The following is a 20,364-nucleotide window of genomic DNA, read 5'->3' on the forward strand; positions in this document are numbered from 1 at the left end:
TAATTTATGGAAATATATTAACCATTTTTTTAAAAGGTTAACCAAGCAATTTAAATTTACACACACTACCATATAAATAAAACAATAATTTTATAGAAAAGGAGACACTTTTTAGATATAACCTGTCAGGGAACTGCCATCGGAGCCAGAGGGAGGGAGAGGGAGAGGGAAATCTTCTTTGAATATCAGTGAATTCTGGGTGTACCAATATTTCCATTGATAAAGTACATTATTACCCTGCATGCAGTTAATTAAAACAACATTTCCCAATAACAGTGATCTGGTCCAGATCTGAAGTGAGGAAAAGGGGAGGATTCTGCACCCAGCGGGTGAAACTAATTCGAGTGTGTGGGTGGAGGTTTAAACAGTTCCCAGATTCCTGAAGCAACACCTGCGACAAAGTTGTTTTAGTAATTTGATGCAGCTCACAAGACAAAGCCAGCAAAACAGCAAACCTTTTGAGGACTTATTCTAGCTACTGGAGCAAAGCAAGCAGCAGAGAGCTGGTTATGGAAATTGTAATCAATATCTTGTGGTCCTGGCTACCAGCGAATTCCTCTCAGTTATTCTATTGGACTGTGGCATTGATCTTCACCTGCATTGCTCTGAAAGCCATCCAGCTATTTCAGATAAGGCAGAAACTGATCAAGGGTTTCAGGAGTTTCCCAGGACCTCCCAGCCACTGGCTGTATGGCCATATCCACATGGTAAGGGAATCTCTGACTTTCCTGGTGAGATGTTGGGTCTCTCTTTGCAAAACTGTGTTTCTCAATAAGGAACTGAAAATTGACTGAATGTTGTGTTACCAGTCACCATCCAGTTGTGCCTAAACTGTAAGGCACTCATTATGAAACTAATAAACTTTATTTGGTGTAATGCATTGGTAAATGAAGTTAAAAGGATCATACAAAGATTGTGCAACATACTCATGGCATTAGCTTATTAACTGCTGATATACCTGTTTTCTTAAACCCACAAGTGAAGCTATTACCACACTATCAAAGCTATTGAGAAACTAGGGAAGTGTTGCAGGACTAACCATAAACAGGGATAAATCTGGTTTTTGTTGTTGTTGGCATGCAAAGACTACATCAGGAACACAGAAAGATAGATGAAATCAGTGGATTTAAACTTTATGATGTGACACAGAATAATTACTTTCTTGAGCATCAGTTCCAATTCATATTGTGTGATGACAGGAATCCAGCCAAATGTTTTCTCAGCTTCATGTCACATTCTGAAAGGATATTTTCTATCAAATGTGCTGCTTCATTAATGTTGTCATTCAGTCTGCTGGCTTCTGCAAGGCTTGGGGATGGCTGTGCTGGTTCAGCAGACTGGGCTCCACTCACTGGCTGCACATGATTGGACAGTTGGAACTTTAGATTTGTCCAAGGAATCTACATTAGCTAGTCACTGGGACGTGACTCCTGGCACCTTCTGAATGAAGGACCGACAACAAGGGGCCACAGCTGCTGCCCACTAGGAGCAGCGTACACGGCCATTGTGGGCCTAGTCATAGCCCCCTCCCTACTGTGTGAAGGCAATGGCTATGGTGTAAAGGAACATACTTGACAAGACAACAATTTGGGAGGGGGGAAGGCCACAACTTTATTGATTACAGGTGGAGGTGGACTTTGGTTCACATCTATATCCATTTCATTTTCCTGTTGGAGTGCTGAAATTTTGAACAGGGTATTGCCATGTATTGTGGCTTCCCCAATATGCTGATCTCTAATTCCATATTCAGCTTCTAACCCTGACTCCCATATTTGGCATGCAACAGTTTGCATTTGTGATGGACCTGTTTCTCTTATCCAATTTTACCTAAAGTTGAAGAATGATCCACAGATTCAGGCATAAATATTATATTATAATTTTGTGTATAATGTTTCAATTTATTCCAACAGGAAAAAACGCTTTTCTAAATGTACTCTTTGGTGGCTGTTTCCCCCCCTCCTTAACATTTATAGTTCAATGGCTTATTCATGCTCAACCAGTGTGTGTTCTTCTACACCTGAGAGTCTGAAATGAGATTGATAAGGGGAGGCCAATGCAGAATAGAAAGAAACAGGTTTAAAAAGGCTGTGGTTTTAGGATTGAGCCAAGTGGGTGAATTATTCCTTTGTTACACATGCACCCCAGCTGAAAGTTATACACTATTACATTACCTGATTATCTGTTTTCATCCTGAACTAAACACTTAATCACAATAACTAAGATGTAAACTGGTTACCGATACAGATGAAACCTGAAGAAGAATTCCTGAACGCAGCTGCATGGACAGAAAAGTACCCGCACTGTTATCCACGTTGGTATGGAAATTTCTTGGCTTTCCTGTGCATTAACCACCCTGAATATGCAAAGGCCGTGTACAGCAGAGGCGGTAAGAAATTTGTACCTTTTGTCCCTCTCATCGTTCAGTTACATGAATGCAGTGGTACTTCGGGTTAAGTACTTAATTCGTTCCGGAGGTCCATTCTTAACCTAAAACTGTTCTTAACCTGAAGCACCACTTTAGCTAATGGGGCCTCCTGCTGCTGCTGTGCTGCCGGAGCAAGATTTCCGTTCTTATCCTGAAGCAAAGTTCTTAACCTGAAGCATTATTTCTGGGTTAGCGGAGTCTGTAACCTGAAGCGTATGTAACCTGAAGTGTTATGTAACCCGAGGTACCACTGTATGCTGAAGGCTGTCAACATTATTCATGCAGTAAGTTGCACTGCTCTTTGTAAGGCAATAAATAAATGTAAGTGATTCATATTCCAAGCGCATCCTAAAGCAACCTTCCCCAACCTGATGCCTTCAAGATGTTTTGAACTCCAATTCCCATCAGTCCCTCCCTGCCAGGCAAAGAACTCCCAGCTCCCAGCTCTAGTTCTACCCAAGTCTTTAATGCTCAAATCAGATTGGTAGAGAAGGCACACAGCAGACTACAAAATTCAAAAAGTACATTACAGAACTGGATATTTCATTTTGGAAATTGGGGGAAGCACAACTATTTGCCCAACAAATGGGTGGAGTCCCCAAGGCTGGGGAAGGTAATGGTCACACCTTGGAGTAAGCTTGGCCTGCAAAGGTTGTTCCTCTTAATTCTCATGTGCAAAGATGTGGGAGTGTGCCTTGGATCTGGCTGCTGAAAAGCAAGGAGAGGCAAGTGAGGGAGCTCTGGGTTCCCATAGGAATCGCCTGGCTTGAGGAAACAGAGTGCAATTTAGCAAATTAAACATTTAAATTTGTTCTCACAAATAGTTTTTTACCATCTCATGCTAAACTCATTTTATCTCATTTATTACACTATTCAGATCCTAAACCTCTTATAACACAGGACTTCGTAATTCCATGGATTGGTATGTATTTTCTCTCACTAATTTCATGTATTCCTGAATTTAATGTGATATTCTTGCCTCAAGCATATACATATTGTCAGGGCTGCCACTCAGTCCCAGCTCACATAGGACCACGTTAGCCAGCGTTCAGGTTAAAAGAGTCTTTATTGGATTACAGCTTCCATTTCCAAACTGCAATATGCAGCCCTACTTCTTCTAGGTCAGACCGGCGAAGACCCGTCTGAGTCTCCGCCTCTAGCACACCAGCTTAATACCCTAGCCTTGCTCCACCTCCTGCGCCTTTCCCTCCGTCTCTGGGTCCTTCTGCCCCCCGGGGTCTCCTTTTTCCTACTCTCTTCTGACGCGGACCCCCCTGACCCTTCCGCCTCCTTGCGACGGGCTTTGGGACCTGGTTCACTCTCTGGGCTGCTTACTGCGCCAGCTTCCGCTACATTTGAACTTGGCGCGCGCGCCCAACTCTCAACCTTCCTCTTGATCGTTTCGTCGCTCCCCGAGGTGGGCGTGACTACTCCTGACTCATGCCCTCCCTCCTTCTGAAAGCCTCCGGAACCCGATATCTGGTCCCCTTTCTCCCCGCTGTTCCCGTCTGGGTACGTGGGTCCCGATCTCCAACTGCTGCTCTCTGATTCCTCTCTGGACCCTTCTTCCTGGGGTGTCCCCCTGCTTTCCCCCCTTGCTCTGACTGCTGGCGCTCCCTTCTGGGAATCCTCGGACTCACTGGATAAGCTCGGCGATCTCGGTTCGTCATCCCCACTCATCTTTCCTTCGTATTCCTCCCCCTCGCTCTCTGTCTCCTCCCTTCTCTGCGTCTCTGCTTCTGAACCCCTGACATCCATCCCCCCCTCGAAGCCCCCCCTTCCCCCCTCCCCACTTTCAAGGGTGGTTGCAGGGTGCTCCATCATCACAGGAGTGAATGCCGGATACAGTTCGCTCCTCGTTGCTGGCCGCCAACTGAAGACCTCCGAGTCTTCCTCCTCGCGTTCGTCAACGGTGAGCTGCTCCGCCTCCATTTCAGTGCCGCCGTGCTCGAAACCGAGATCCTCCCCGCACACGTCCATGTCAGTCTCTGCGTCGGTCGCTTGACCTGGCATCTCCAGCCACCTCCGGCGCCACTGCTCCTCTGGCCGATCGTCCCACCAATACGAGGTGTCGGACGCCGAACCCTCCGGTGACCCCTCTGGGGAATGTGTGCGCTGTGCGGGCTCCCCGTCCGAGTCGAAGCCATGGAACGTGCTGGAGGAAAGTGTGGGCGTGAACAACCAGTCGTCGAAGAAGCCTGCTGGCATGGGTCTGTGTGGGAAAAGGGCATGAAACTCGTCCTTGAGCAGGGGTTCCTCCAAAGCGTAGTCTGGCACCCAGCTATTAGCACTAGCCCGGGTGCCCTCCCTGGCTAGGAGGTATTCCACTCCGTCTTCCCCCCATCTGGAGTCCAAAATCTCCGTGACTTCGTTGATGGGGTCCTGCTGTGGCAATCTTCCCGCCTCCGACCGCTCCTGAGACGGACTCGGTGCTGTTCCTGGTTCCTGGAACCTGTGAGGTGTCCTGTAGGGAGTGAGCACCGACCTGTGGAACACCGGATGCATCCTGGAACCCTCCGGGAGCACCAGCCTGAAAGCTACTGGGTTGATCTGCGCTTCGACTTGGTATGGACCGAGTTGCTTGTGCCCCAACTTCTTTTTGGCTAACGATCTGGTCGGCACTGCGTGGGCTGCCAACCAGACCCAGTCTCCCACTCGGATCTCTTCGCCAACCCGCCTGTGCTTGTCCGCTTGCACCTTGTATGCGCGCTTCGCTAGCTCCAGCTGCCGTCGGAGTTGATCGTGGACCTCCTGCAACTCAGACGCGAAAGCGTCCGCCGTCTGCGGTTCCCCTTCCCCCACTCTGTCCAGTCCCGGGAAGGTTCTGGGATTCCTCCCATTGTTGGCGAAGAACGGTGTCACCCCTGTGGACACGTGCTTCGTGTTGTTGTAGGCGAACTCGGCGAGCGGCAGGTAATCCACCCACGTCGCAGGCTGTTGATTGGCATAGCATCTCAGGTACTGCTGCATGATGGCATTGACCCTCTCCGCTTGCCCGTTGGTCTGCGGGTGTCTCGCTGATGTCAGGTTGATTTTGACGTTCAGGAAGCCCATCAGCTTCTGCCAGAAATTCGAGATGAACTGGCGACCGCGGTCGGACAGTATAGACCGCGGCAGCCCGTGCACTTTGAACACGTGATCTATGAACAGTTTGGCTGTTTGTTCTGCCGTGGCCACCTTCGCACACGGTATGAAGTGTGCCATCTTGGTGAACAAGTCCACCACCACTAGTACAGCCGTCTTGCCTCTCGAGCTGGGTAGATCCGTGACAAAGTCCAGGGCCACCCTCTCCCACGGTTCAAACGGCGTTTGCAGCGGTTCGAGCAGTCCCGCCGGTGGTTTGTGCACCGGCTTGGCCCTCTGGCAGGTGTCGCACCTCGCGACGTAGTCCGCGACTTCCCCTCTCAGTCTGGGCCACCAAAAGTCCCTTGCGACTAATTCCACCGTTTTTTCCGTGCCAAAGTGCCCGGCCGTGGGTGCGTCGTGCAACTGCTGCAGTACCTTGGCGCGAAGTTCATCTCCAGGCACGTAGATGGCCCCTTTACGTAAGAGCAAGCCGTCCCGTATGTGGAACTCGTCGCTCTTCGCCGTGCCCTTGTGCACCTCGGCCATCTTCGCCTGCGCGAATGAGTCATCCTGCAACGCCCGCCGCACCGCCTCCAGGTCTACTGTGGCTGAAGCGCACGCCCACGCTGTTGGCGCGAAGATGTGCATGGCTGCCGCTGGCGTCGCCTCTTCGAGGTATTGCGGTTTTCGGGACAGTGCATCCGCCATGATGTTGGTGTCGCCTGGGACGTACTCTATTCGGAAATCGAAGTCAGCAAAGAACTCCGCCCAACGTATCTGCCTCTGGTTCAGGAACTTCGCCGTGCGCCAGTGCTCCAGATTCTTGTGGTCCGTGCAGACCTGCACCGTGTGCTTGGCGCCGATCAGGAAGTGCCTCCATGCTTTGAATGCTGCATGAATGGCAAGCAACTCCCTGTCCCAGATGGTGTAGTTCTGCTCCGACTTGCTGAGCTTTCTGGAGTAGAACGCTCCCGGTCTCCAGACCCCCTGTGGGTCCCTCTGCAGCAGGACAGCTCCCACTGCTCTATCGGACGCGTCTGTCTCTACCCGCATCGGTCTGCTGGGGTCGATATGCAGCAGTTGCTCTTCCGACGCGAAGAGACGCTTGAGTGCCTGAAAGGACTGCTCTGCCTGCTCCGTCCAGATGAATTTCTTTTTCTTGGAGCTTAGCGTGTCCGTAATAGCCGCCGTCTGCATCGCGAACCCTTTGATAAACTTGCGATAGAAGTTGGCGAAGCCGACAAACCGCTGGACCTCCTTCCGGTTGCGCGGGCTCTTCCAATCCAACACCGCTCGCACCTTGGCGCTGTCCATGGCTAGCCCCTTGTCCGACAACTTGTAACCCAAGAAATCCACCTCCGTCGTGTCGAACTGGCACTTCTCCAGTTTGGCGTACAGTCTATGCTGCTGCAACCTCTCCAGCACCTCCCGAACGTCTTGGTCATGCGCTTGCTGCGACTCGGAGAATATCAGGATGTCATCCAGAAAGCAGACGCACTTCTTGTAGAGGAGTCCCGCCAACACATGATGCATGAAATCTTGAAAACAGTGAGAACCGTTTTGCAATCCAAACGGCATCACTCTGTACTCGTAGGTGCCCAGAGGCGTGAACATGGCTGTCTTCCACTCATCGCCCTCCCTCATGCGGATGAGATTGTATGCCCCTCGCAGGTCCAACTTGGTAAACACGCGTCCCTTGCGCACCGTCGCCAGTAGGTCGTCAATCCTGGGCATGGGGAAATCAGAGGGCTTGGTCATCTTGTTCAAGAGGCGAAAATCCACCACCAGCCTCTTTTGGGGCGTGTCCTTCTTCTTCACAAAGAAAACAGGACTGCCCCCTACTGCCCTGGACTCCCGGATGAAACCGCGCTCCAAATTGTGATCTATGAACTGTTTGAGTTCCTGTAGTTCATCCTCAGACATGGAATACAGCCTCCCCTTCGGTAGCGTCGCCCCTGGTAGGAGGTCAATCTTGCAGTCATATTGCCTGTGCGGTGGTAACTTGTCTGCCTCCTTCTCGCAGAAGACCTCCAGAAAGTCTGCGTATTTGTGGGGGACTGCTTGCAACGTTCCCAACTGCAGTTGTGATTCCTCCTCCTCTCCCTCCTGTCCGGGCAGGATGCAGTGTTCTGCGCAGTAAGAGGAGCCGAAGATCAGCTGTCGCTGGTACCAAGCCAGTGTCGGACTGTGCCTGTCCAGCCAACTCATGCCCAACACAATGGGTGTGTCCGACAGTCGTGTGACGTTAAAACTGATGACTTCCCTGTGGTTGCCAAGGCGCATCACCATTGGCGGCGTTTGCTTCACCACCTGCCCCCCCAGCAACTCTCTGCCATCCACTGTGACGACTTGCAGGGGCAGAGTGGCCGGCAATAGCTGTATAGCGTGCTGCTCCACAAAATCCTGTGCTATAAAGTCTGCGTTGCTTCCAGAATCCACAGAAAGCGGGACTTCGATAGTGACGCCATCGGGCAGCTGGAGAGATGCTGTGAGTTGCACTACTGGTTTGGGTGGGAGGGGGTCTGTGGGTTGCAAGATCGCTGGGGACTGCTTCAGTGATGCGTCTGGCTGGGCCCCAGTGCCTCTGTCTCCAGCCAGACATCGTCGTTTCCCTGCTGGTGTTCGCTGTGTTGCGTGGCCGCTTTCACCGTTGCGGAGGCTGCAGTGTGCTTGGAGCTCCTCTGGGGACACTCTTTCGCCAAGTGTTGAGAGCTGTCGCATATATAACACTTCCTGGTCCCTCTAGGAGGTTTAGTCTTGACTGCCGCCGGTGCAGGGGCTCTGGTAGCTGACTGAGCCCTGGCTCCTCCCACCTCCATAGGTTCCACTCCCCCTCCTGGCGGAGGTGTAGATTGCGCACGCGTAGCGTCCCTGGGAACGAAAGAGAAACTTCTCGCTGCTTCGCGCCCTCCACGTCCTTCGTCTCTGCACCACGGACGTTCTTCCAGCCTCACCCCCACAGTCAGCGCCCTTTGGACCACCTCCTGCGTGCTCCGGGGCCTCTCCCCCCTCGCAATTTCGTCTTTAACAGCACTGCTTAATCCCTCCCAGAAGAGGTCTCTGACTGGGGGCGAATCCCGGTCCCATTCCAAGGCACTGACCAGCGCAAAAAAGCGGGCGTGATACTGGCGTACGCTCGCCCTCCCTTGTTTCAGTCCATGAATCTCCCGTCGGGCAAGATCCACGTCAATGGTAGATAAAAAGCACGCATCCATCGCTTTGATAAAGGCATCTGCATTCTGAAGCGCCGGATCTTTATCCCTCCACAAATTGCGTAGCCACGCTTTAGCATCCCCATGCAAATGGGATAGTATAAACCCCACTTTCTCTTCCTCATCCCTAAAGTCTTTCGCCAGCAGTTGCAGTGCGCACATTACGTCTGCTCGAAAATTGGGGTACTGTTGTAAATTCCCATCGAAGTGAGCCACAAGCCCTCCTGCTCTCCGTGCCAACCCAACCCCCTCCGGTCTGGGTCCTGGCTGCCCATGCTTAACCAATGCTTCAAACCTGGCGTGGAGATCTCTGTAGGCGGCTGCCGCATCCTCCTCCCTTTTCTTGGATGCCTGTACCTCCGCGTTCAATTGGGTCACTGCCTGTTGCAGCGCTGAAATTTTCTCTGCTTCCGTCATCTCTGCCAACCGTTGTGAGCTCGCTCCCAAACACCAATTTCCTCCTCTCGCTGCTTCTGCCTCCGCTGCGAGGTATCAGGTGTCCGAAGCTTAAAAGAGACGGGTCTTACTGTCAGGGCTGCCACTCAGTCCCAGCTCACATAGGACCACGTTAGCCAGCGTTCAGGTTAAAAGAGTCTTTATTGGATTACAGCTTCCATTTCCAAACTGCAATATGCAGCCCTACTTCTTCTAGGTCAGACCGGCGAAGACCCGTCTGAGTCTCCGCCTCTAGCACACCAGCTTAATACCCTAGCCTTGCTCCACCTCCTGCGCCTTTCCCTCCGTCTCTGGGTCCTTCTGCCCCCCGGGGTCTCCTTTTTCCTACTCTCTTCTGACGCGGACCCCCCTGACCCTTCCGCCTCCTTGCGACGGGCTTTGGGACCTGGTTCACTCTCTGGGCTGCTTACTGCGCCAGCTTCCGCTACATTTGAACTTGGCGCGCGCGCCCAACTCTCAACCTTCCTCTTGATCGTTTCGTCGCTCCCCGAGGTGGGCGTGACTACTCCTGACTCATGCCCTCCCTCCTTCTGAAAGCCTCCGGAACCCGATATCTGGTCCCCTTTCTCCCCGCTGTTCCCGTCTGGGTACGTGGGTCCCGATCTCCAACTGCTGCTCTCTGATTCCTCTCTGGACCCTTCTTCCTGGGGTGTCCCCCTGCTTTCCCCCCTTGCTCTGACTGCTGGCGCTCCCTTCTGGGAATCCTCGGACTCACTGGATAAGCTCGGCGATCTCGGTTCGTCATCCCCACTCATCTTTCCTTCGTATTCCTCCCCCTCGCTCTCTGTCTCCTCCCTTCTCTGCGTCTCTGCTTCTGAACCCCTGACACATATATTCTCAGCTTTCAAAGTTCAAACTTCCTTTGGGTCTATGGGAAGCTGCTAGTATTTGTTAAGCTGGTGCCTTCCCCACTGGTGCCTTCCAGGAGGCTTCAGTGCCAGGTTTATTCCTCTGGCCAACTGATTTCTGCCCATTTTGCTCAGGAATCAGACTCTATAGGATGTTTCCCTACAATCTCAAAAGTCTGTCCTTATAGAGTCTATGAAGATGGACTTCTCGGGTTGTAAGGAAATATACACACTGCATTCCATGTTTCAGAAATCCTTTAGTAGGTAAATAGATTCTTAACTTGAATTGTTCCAGCAATTAAGTGCCTAATTCAATGGGTCAAATATAGTGCTGTAAACCCTGTCATCTGTGGTGGATAATTTCCCATGTGACCCTGACCCTGGTGTATGTGCCTATGAAAGACAACATTATCTTGGGCTTCTGTTCCTCATTTTTCTTCCTTTCCTTGGCAGGAAGGGGACTTCTCATCCTGAATGGGCCAAAGTGGCAGCAGCACCGGAAATTGCTGACTCCCGGATTCCATTACAATATTCTGAAGCCTTATGTGACTCTTATGGCAGAATCAGTCAAGGAGATGCTGGTAAGAAACCCCACTACTACTTTCAGGAGGTCAGCTCCAGTCTAAGAAGTTGCTCATCCATCTTCATGTTCTCAGTCTTGCTTTGAGCAGACTCAGAGGGCCAGAGCAGACTCTTTCTTTGACCTGAAAACCTCCTCTGACATACCACAAAGATCTTTTGAAAAGTTTGAGTCAGAAGCCCCCATCAAAGTGTGAAGCTAGTTGAGCAGCCCTTTGGGTCTCAGGCAATGAGTTTGCAGCAGTACTGAATTCTAAAATTCCTTCATAACCTGTGGCACTTGATATTGTCTTAATTAGTTCATCCATATTTTCAGGACAGACAGATGCTGACTACCATCAGCTTTCTTTGTGGAATATTTGAATGCATCACTTTGAAGGGTTGTGCAGTGTTGTATTAGCTAGAATTGTATGTCAAAACATCTTCCATAACACAAAGTTCTTTTGAAAAGTTTGAGTCTGGAGTACCTGTGAAAGTATGAGGCTAGTTGAGCAGTCCTTTATGTTGCAGGCAATGACTTCTGCAGGAACAAATACATTTCCCCCCAATGTCTAGTTATGACACACAAACTCTCTCTCCCTCTCTCTGTCTGTCTGATGCTTCCTCATTCTTCTCCACATCTCCCCTGAATCAAAAGGCTTTATGTGTGTCCTTGAGATACGCTTACCAGCCAGTAGAGCAGGGGTCAGCACCTTTTTCAACTGTGAGCTGGTCCATTGTCCCTCAGACCATGTGGTGGGCCAGACTATTTTTTTTTGGGGGGGGTGACCGAATTCCTATGTCCCACATAGAATCCAGAGATGCATTTTAAATAAAAGCACACATTCTACTCATGTAAAAACACGCTTGTCAGGGCTGCCTCAGGTCTCAGCTCACAAAAGACCAACGCCAGGTTCTTCTTATATACAAGGATGTTTATTGCAGTTCATTATTGCTTTCACAACCGAGGCGCGCAGCCCCGCGTCTCTTAGCCTAGACGTTTTAAGTCCCCTCTGAATCGGTCCCGCCCCTACACCAGCTTAAGAGGCTTGTGCTAGTCCACCTCTTCCTGTCTTTCCTTTTCCGCAGGGTCTTTCTGCCCCCCTGGGTCCCTTCCCTCCTGCTCTCTCCTGAAGCGGATTCCTGAGATGCCTGTTCCCCCCTCCTTCGTGCTTTGGGGCCAGGCTCCTCCTCCGGGCTCTCTCCATTTCCGCGCGCCTCCACATTTGAACTTGGCGCGCGTTCGCTACCCCTGACCTTCCTCTTGACACTTACACTACTCCCTGTACTACTCTCCGCCTCTTCCGGCAGGACGTTCTGCCCCGATCTCCTTCCCCTGTCTCCTTCCTGCTCTGCTCCGTGTGTCACACTGGGAACTCCACTCTCTTCACTTCGTTCCTGCTGGGAAGCCGGCCCCGATCTCCCACTCCCACTCGGGGTTTCCCTGCTGCTTCCCTGCCCCTGGCATGTCCCCCCTGTGAACCCCCTTGGCCTGACTAGGGGCGCCCCCTTCTGGGAATCCTCCGATTCACTTGAGAGACTCATGGAAGACCTCAAGTCATTGTCCTCCTCTTCCTCACAGTCCTGGGATTCTTCCCCATCGCTCTCCGTCTCCCCCCTCACCTGTGCCTCTGTCCCTGAACCCCTGACAACGCTGATTTCCGGACTGTCCCTGGGCCGGATTTAGAAGGCGATTGGGCTGCATCCGGCCCCCTGGCCTTAGGTTGCCTACCCCTGCAGTGGAGGAAGCTGCTTAGCAGACGGTAGTGACTGATGCCCATTGGGACTAGGAGGATAGAAGGCAAAGAGGCCATCAGTAAGTGGAGCCAGAGCTAATGACAGGCAGAGCCAACCAGTCCTACTTTAACCCCTATTCCCTGCTGAGTTCTACAAATGCAACATCGTATCTAATATTGAATCATCTAATCATTCAGGAGACTTCTCTATTCTCATTTCTTTCCCTTTCCTAAAATCTTAGGATGTATGGGGAAAGCTGGTACTCAGCAACCCCACAGCATCAGTGGAGATGTTCGAACATGTCAGTCTGATGACTCTTGATACTATTATGAAATGTGCCTTCAGCTACCAGAAAAATGCTGAAACGGACAGGTCAGTATAAAATCCCCATTTCAGAGAAGGTGGGTGTCCCAGACAGATACAGACCTTCTTTTCTGTGTCATGCGCTAGGAGTGTCATGAGAAGCAAGCCCAAGATTGCAGTCACCTCTGCGATCTGCATATGGTTAAGGAAGCCATTCAGGATGATGGACATCACTACATCTTTGGGGAGTAAATTCTATAGTTTAACTGTGCGAAGAAATAGTTTCGCTTGTCTGTGATGAATCTTCCAACTGTCAGCTTCAATGGATGACCCTGGGTTCCTTCCTCTAACCCCTGGACCAATTTGTTTGTTCTTATTGTGAGATAACCAGCCTCATATAACCAGCATGCTTAAGTCTAATTAATGCACAAAGGGGTTAAGGCCATAGAGTAAGCGGTCCTGCCAGGCCTAGCTCACCATGGAAGGTACCAGGTAATCAGAAACTAATCGGCAGCCAGTGCAGTCAGGCCAGAATTTGTGCAATATGCTCAAAACATGTTACCCTGGTGAGCTTCAAGGCCGCCAAATAGATGTCAAAGAGATAAACAACTACTTGACATTCAAAAGACATCTTAAGGCAGCCCTGTTCAGGGAAGTTTTTAATATGTAACGCTGTACTGTTTTTAACACTTGATTGGGAGCCGCCCAGAGTGGCTGGGGAAACTCAGTCAGATGGGCGGGGTATAAATAAATTATTATTATTATTATTATTATTATTATTATTATTATTATTATTATTATTATTATTCACCAGCTGAAGTTTCTGAAACTGTCTTCAGAGGTAGTCCTATACATAAGGTGTTGCAATAATTGAACATAGAGGTAGCCAGAGTATAGACAATGGAAATAAGGCTATCGCTGTCCAGATCGGAGTGCAGCTGGGCTGCCAGCCAAAGCTGATTGAGGGCACTACAGGCCACCAAGGCTGCCAGAAATACCCCCAAACCACATACCCACTCCATCACAACCCATCTAGTCTAGGGAACCACGCACCAACAGTACCTCAGACTTATCTGGATTGATCATCAGCTTGTTGGCTCTTACAAAGTCATTTTTGTTTTTTTGTGTTTATATTGGTTTCCATTTCTCACTGTCCACAGAGAAAATTCCTATATTGAAACTGTTTTTGATCTTGGGTTCCTGGCTTATCAGAGACTGAAAACACCATTGCATCACAATGATCTCATTTACTGGTTGAGCTCCAAAGGGCGTCAGTTTTACAAAGCTTGCAAAATAGCCCACCATCACACAGGTATGTATTTTTTACTTCCTGGCAACAACTTTTCCTTCCTGCTCCCCCTCCTCCTCCTCTTCTTCTGAGCTAATATATAATTTTATTTCCTAATAAAAAAATTCAAAATAAAAGAAGATAGTGTTTCAGTACCATAAGGAAAATTAAAAATTGTAAGTGTTGGTATGATGCACTTGAAAAGCAAGACAAATTTTTTTAAATTAATTTAACAATGGTCTTATTATAATAGAGAGACTAGAAATGAAAAAGGTTGAAGCAAAATTAAGAAAACACATAACTGCCTCCTCCTTTCCAACTTAACTTCTTCTCTAGTTATGTGCTCAATCATTTATATAAGGAGAAAGGACTTTCTATTTATAAGAAGTGAAATTTTATAAATGAAATCAACCAGCACCTTGGCATTATATTTACCTCCCTACCAATTCTTCTCATACTTCCTAATAACATGAATTCTCTTTCTGGAACCCTAAAATCTGATCATTTGCCTAACATAATGAATATATCTTTCTTATACTTCTGAGAATTGTCATGAATGCAGCCAATTCAATAATTTCTCTCTGTCCCCAGAGAAATATTTCATTGTCCTTTTCCCACATCATTCCTGTTCAGGATTTCTCCCTGGATTTCTGGAGATCATGTAACCTTTACTGAATTGTTAAACGTCCAAAAGACCCTGAGGAAACCTCTGTGTGGTTGTGTGTGTGTGTGTGTGTGTGTGTGTGTGTGTGTGTGTGAAAGGGCAGAGTTTGCATCTGGATTCTCATCTTCCCTATATCCTGGGACTTCTTCTCCTTTTTAGCTTTCTCCTATGTGAAGCTTTAATCCCAACATGATAACTCTCTCTAAGAAAATTCCTTCCTGTAGCACCTTAAAGACCAACTAAGTTAGTTCTTGGTATGAGCTTTCGTGTGCATGCACACTTCTTCAGATACACTGAAACAGAAGTTGCCAGATCCTTCTATATAGTGAGAAGGTGGGGAGGGGTATTACTCAGAAGGGTGGTGGGAATGGGAGATTGACAGATAGCTGAGATGAGCTTGTTGACGACTCTTAACGACTGCAATAGGTCTTACAGGAAAAGGCAAGGGGTGAGAAGGTGAAGAATGGCTTAGTCATGTATAGTTACAGATAGGTAGCCGTGTTGGTCTGCCATAGTCAAAATAATAAATAAATAAATAAAAAGAATCCAATGTCTTTGTTCAAACCAGGTCTCTCCATGGTTTTAAGTTTGGTAATGAGTTGCAATTCAGCAGCTTCTCTTTCCAGTCTATTTCTGAAATTCCTAAGAACATAGGAATAGCCTGCAGGATCAGGCCAATAGCCCATTCTAGTGCAGCATCCTTTCTCACAGTGGTCAACTAGATGCCGGTGGGAACCTAGGAAGCAGAACCTAAACACAAAGGAACTTCCCCCTCCTGTGGTTCCCAGAAACCAGCATTTGGAAGCCTTAATGCTCCCAACTGTGGACTGGAATTTGGACTGAAAACTTTTAGCTCTTTAAGCTACTGATCATTCTAAGCTTCCTTTTCAGAGCTCAGCTAATAAAAGTATTTGTTACCCCAAGCAAAACACAATCTAAATATATTTGCTTGCCTCTTGCATATAGCTTTATTCAGTTCATACTGTATGTTTTCAATGCAGAGAAGGTAATAAGAGAGAGGAAGGATTCCCTCAAGAATGAGAAAGAGCTTGAAAAGATTCTGAAGAAGAGGCATTTGGACTTCCTGGATATTCTTCTTTGCGCAAAGGTGGACATTGTAGAAATAATGCACCTAGGCCTGCCATGCTATATTGCTAAGGGCCTTTCCAGCCATCACCAACCTTCTTTGAAAGGTTTAATGTGAGCTGGGAGAGGGAGGAGGGTCTTGGAGGACTTTAAATATTGGTTCTCACCAATCCTATAAAACACTATGTTCCCTGTGCGGTTAGGATGAAAATGGAAATCCATTGCCAGATGAAGACATACGTGCAGAAGTGGACACATTCATGTTCGAAGGTCATGATACCACAGCTAGTGGAATCTCTTGGCTCTTTTATTGTATGGCCCAGAACCCTGAACATCAGCAGAGATGCAGAGAGGAGATCATGGAGCTTCTTGGGCAACAGGAAGAGATACAATGGTCAGACTAAATTCTTGTTCAACCTTAAATGTTTATTTCCTGCTTTATGGGTTTCTCAGAAATTAAGAGAAGATGAAGGGATAGCAACACTGCAGAGTGTTTTAGGGTCAGAGTACTCTGACTACAAGTCTCAGGTTCGTTAGGTTCCAGGGAAATTGGCCTAATCCTATGCTCTCGAACCCTATTTGCTACATCTTAATAAATGGTTAAAAAGGTAAAAGGTAACGGTAAAGGACCCCTGACAGTTAAGTCCAGTCTCAGATGACTCTGGGGTTGTGGCACTCAATTCGCTTTACAGGCCGAGGGAGCCGGCATTTCTCTGCAGACAGTTTTTCCAGGTCATGTGGCCAGCATGACTAAGTTGCTTCTGGCACAACGGAACTCCAAAGCCAGAGCAGCGCATGGAAACACCATATACCTTCCCATTGGAGTGGTACCTATTTATCTACTTGCACTTTTGGACGTGCTTTCGAACCACTAGCAAAAGCTGGGACTGAACAATGGGAGCTCACCCCACCGTGGGGATTTGAACCGCCGATCTTCTGATCGGCAAGCCCAAGGCAACCACAGCACCACCCGCGTCCCTTAAAAAACAGTTATGAGACCTAAATCTGGCAATTTTGGGCTGTGTCTTTAAGGGACAACTTGGGAAAGATGACATACAGCACCATGTGCATTAAGGAGAGCCTTCGGCTTTATCCTCCAGTACCTCTTATAGCACGAGAAGTGGATTCTCCTGTGACTTTTGTTGATGGACGAACCTTACCAAAAGGTAGGTTTCCCCTCTCTCCCTTCTGCAGACTTCCTTTGAACTCGCCCCTTCCTCTTCCATCTTCATTCTTACACTGTTCTCATTATTCAATTCCACTGTCACTTAACTTCCATCAAGGGTTTCTAACCTTTTCTGGACCACATTCACCCTTGGCCTACCTTGTGGGGTTACTGAGAACTGTGATGCGGCCACCACACAATCTTGCTTGCACACACTCACATTCGTGCACACGGAATATGTGGAGGACACACACAGGTGTGCATGCCTACACAGAGGTACACAGCCCCTGTGTTCAGATGGACACTTTCAGGAGCTGCTAGGCCTTAGATGGACCATCTCTTGAGGCCCCACCTACACCTAAATGAATTCCTTGGGCAAACAAACAAATATTACATGACCAGGAAAGCACAGTCGTATGCTTTCCAGCTGCCTTCCTGTACTCTGTGCAGAATCATCCTGGTTATCCGTGCAACAACTCTGAAAAACTGCCAGTCTTTGCAGCAAGTTATTGAGAATGAATGTCTTGGTAAATGCCACTGGATAGCAATTAATTCTCATTACATAATATCACTGGTGACGAAATGATACTAGATGATGTCTCTTTTTTTCCACAGGCTTTCTAACTATATTGGATATTTATGGTCTTCATAGAAATCCTGAGGTTTGGGAAAATCCTGAGGTAATAATAAAAGAAGAAAAGCCTAAGCAAGACCTTTCTGGTGAGACTGAGAGAAGTTGACATGTTTTGAGAAAAAGATGGTGGAATAATTGCCATAGACGCATACAATTTCTTTAAGAAAAGAGGCCAATTGTTTGTCACACTAACACTGTGTGACTAGATGTGTGGATTTATCCCAGTGTTTTGTTTTACCAGTTTCTTGCTTGTTTTACCTTAGTAAACACATCCAGAAGTATTCCAGTTTGGAAGTGAGAAAGGCACATTTAGTCCATTGCCCCATATCAATGGCCTAATGCCAAACTATCTACCCCCTGATATGATATTAAATGTGGAGCAGAAACATATAAACACAAGTGATGCCTGCATTTTCCTATGTAGATACTACCAGCTCTAGAGTGTGTGCATGAGAGAGAGATGCTGGGGAAAACATGTGTGTCTCTCTGTGTGTTTCTGTGCATGTGTGCGCATGTAGAGCTAAATTCCTCCCTATGCCATGACTCTGATCCAAATCCCTTTCCTGCCAGCAGCTGTTAGTAAAAAGAAAAATGTTTGGATATATCTTCGTACAACTCTGATGTCAAGCTTAGAGTGTCCCTCTACAGAATTGGATAAGAACGGTATGAGGAAGATACTGTACTAATTAAGTAGAAGGACAGGCCACATGTTATGTAGTTATGATTCTTAAAATGTTGCTTACGCACTTACAAAATGGCAAAAATGTATTGCGAAAAGAAAACCATTGCAAAATATATTGGCAAAGCTGCTGTGGAATCCTAATCGAGAAAACATTCCTAATCCAGGTCAGGAGCTATGGAAGTATTCGGCCAAAAATCCACCCACCCACCAGTCCCTAAAGTGCTGCTTACAAAAACTGTGTAGGCTTCCCTCTCCATTCAAAGAGCAACTTCAGGAGCAACATCAGCACCACAGCAGGGGGGAATGGTTAGCATTTCCCTCCCAAGCCCTGCAGCCCTGTTGCTGGTCAGACACCCCAATGACTGTGTACAGTTTTAAAAACATGCACACTGATGCAATTAACATCATGTCTCATTTGGCCCAGGCATTTATAGATGTGAAGGAATTTTCCTTCAGATTACATTGGGGAAAACATGTTGCTAAGAGTGTAGTCCTATAATCCTATACAGAACTAAGCCCCATGGAGCTCAATGAGCATTATGACCTGGTAAGTGGGTATAGAACAGTATTCTTTTTTGTGAATGCCCCTTTTTCCTTTAGCTCTTTTGCCACTATATCTGTTGCCATACTAATACAAAGTTCCATGACTTATTTTCTGTTGTAGGAGTTCAATCCTCTAAGATTCTCCACAGAGAATTCAAACCATCGCCACCCATATGCTTTCTTGCCTTTTTCTGCAGGGCCAAGGTAAATATTTTCTCACCTAGATTTTGTACTGTTTCCTCCATAAAAGGAGACTTTTACATTAATCTTCCATGAAAGACACAACTGTGTTCAAGGCTTATAAAATTGTGAATGAGTCCACAGCAAGGCAGAATTAGCTGCCAGCATAAAACAATATATACTCAAAAACTTAAAAGGGTAGGGCATACAAAGGAGAACAAAGATGGTGCCAGACATTCATTTCTGGGAAGGGAAATCTAAAAGTGAAGGAGCAACAACCAAAAAGGCCCTGATTTGACCATGTGCAGAATGCTCTTCTGTTTGTAATGTAATGTTGCCCTTTATTCTACTCAGGAACTGCATTGGACAGCAGTTTGCCATGAATGAGATGAAGATTGCTCTTGCATTGACACTCCTGCACTTTGAGCTTTTTCCTGATCCTGCCAACCTCCCGATTCCCATGCCGCAAATTGTCACCCGATCCATGAATGGGATATATCTGAAGCTGAAGGCTCTCCACTGATGGCTGCTGTTACCAGAGTAGTAATGCTTGCTTCTGGACTCTCAATTCCTGCCAATAAATATTTTTCTAAGAAGGTTTACAGGTAAATTACACATTTTAAAAACACAGCAGATAGTTGCGACATATTAAAAAGTGTTCAGGACCCTTCCCACAGAACAGCTGATGTGAGACCAACCTATATATGACCCTGTTAATTGTTAGAATTCCTGCTCCATGATTGCAGTCATGGGGTTGTTGTCTATCACATAACGGTGTATGTTTTGACTCCACAGTGTGGGAAGTGACGGAGACAGGATGTTTGTGTTACGATTGTCCATTGTTTTTTCTCTTTGCTATCTGATGAGAAAGAGGAAGGAGCTAAGTCAGAATGCTCCATATGTGTTTATATATAAATAAACATAGATTATCCAAATGCTGAGCTACTGAGTTCTGTTACGCGGACTGCACAAACTCTGTGGATCCCTGAGTATGCTGGTGTCTGTTGGCATCAGTCGCTGTGATGTTAGGGCAGAAGAAAGCTTTTGAAGCTCCCGAACAATTGACCAGGAGGGAGAGAACATGCCAGCCAGGCATGTGTCTCTACCAGGGTCCTACTCGAGAGTAGGATGAGCTAATGACAATGAGCTCCAGATGAGTATTTGCCCCTGGCAGATGGGGTTTTGGGATAATGGGTATTTAGTTGTCATGAATTATTTGCTATCTTTCTGTGATTTTATGGCAAATTCTCCTGTGCTTATTGAACATGCCCACTACAGAGCTTTGGTTATTTACAATATAAACTCTGAAATCAAGGCTTAATATGGCTGGGTTTTAATTTTTATATGTTTAATATTATAGACCTAGGAATACTTTGGGGTTTGTTTGTTTTTAGTAAAACAAAGTATGCATTAGTCAGCTTTATAATATATAGGTCATAACTATTGTGTTCCAAGGATTGTACGGGGGAAAGCCTGATCTTTTGGACTTTCTCCTTGTTGCTGATCTCACATCAACA

General features: G+C 47.5%; 1 protein-coding gene across 5 annotated transcripts; it reads left to right on the top strand.

The window, feature by feature from the left end:
* The first annotated feature begins 394 nt into the window (after positions 1–394).
* LOC308586513 (cytochrome P450 4B1-like) lies at positions 395–19,782 on the top strand. Of its 5 annotated transcripts, none has more exons than XR_014007919.1 (12): positions 395–707; positions 2,245–2,386; positions 3,303–3,347; positions 10,461–10,588; positions 12,544–12,674; positions 13,766–13,917; positions 15,559–15,665; positions 15,847–16,037; positions 16,676–16,809; positions 17,424–17,488; positions 18,549–18,871; positions 19,202–19,268. XR_014007919.1 is itself a non-coding variant. In XM_081193186.1 (12 exons), exons 1-12 carry the CDS (start codon positions 510–512, stop codon positions 19,368–19,370), a joined length of 1,545 nt encoding a protein of 514 aa, XP_081049312.1. In that variant the 5' UTR covers positions 395–509; the 3' UTR covers positions 19,371–19,782. The 5 variants fall into 5 exon arrangements, 4 of the variants coding, with proteins under 4 accessions (XP_081049312.1, XP_081049313.1, XP_081049314.1 ...); XM_081193186.1 differs by having other exon boundaries at positions 18,789–18,871; positions 19,202–19,782; XM_081193187.1 differs by having other exon boundaries at positions 17,424–17,528; positions 18,789–18,871; positions 19,202–19,370.
* The last annotated feature ends 582 nt before the right edge of the window (positions 19,783–20,364 follow it).

The sequence above is a fragment of the Podarcis bocagei genome, assembly GCF_964188305.1.
Source record: "Podarcis bocagei genome assembly, chromosome: 5".
Classification (NCBI taxonomy): domain Eukaryota; kingdom Metazoa; phylum Chordata; class Lepidosauria; order Squamata; family Lacertidae; genus Podarcis; species Podarcis bocagei.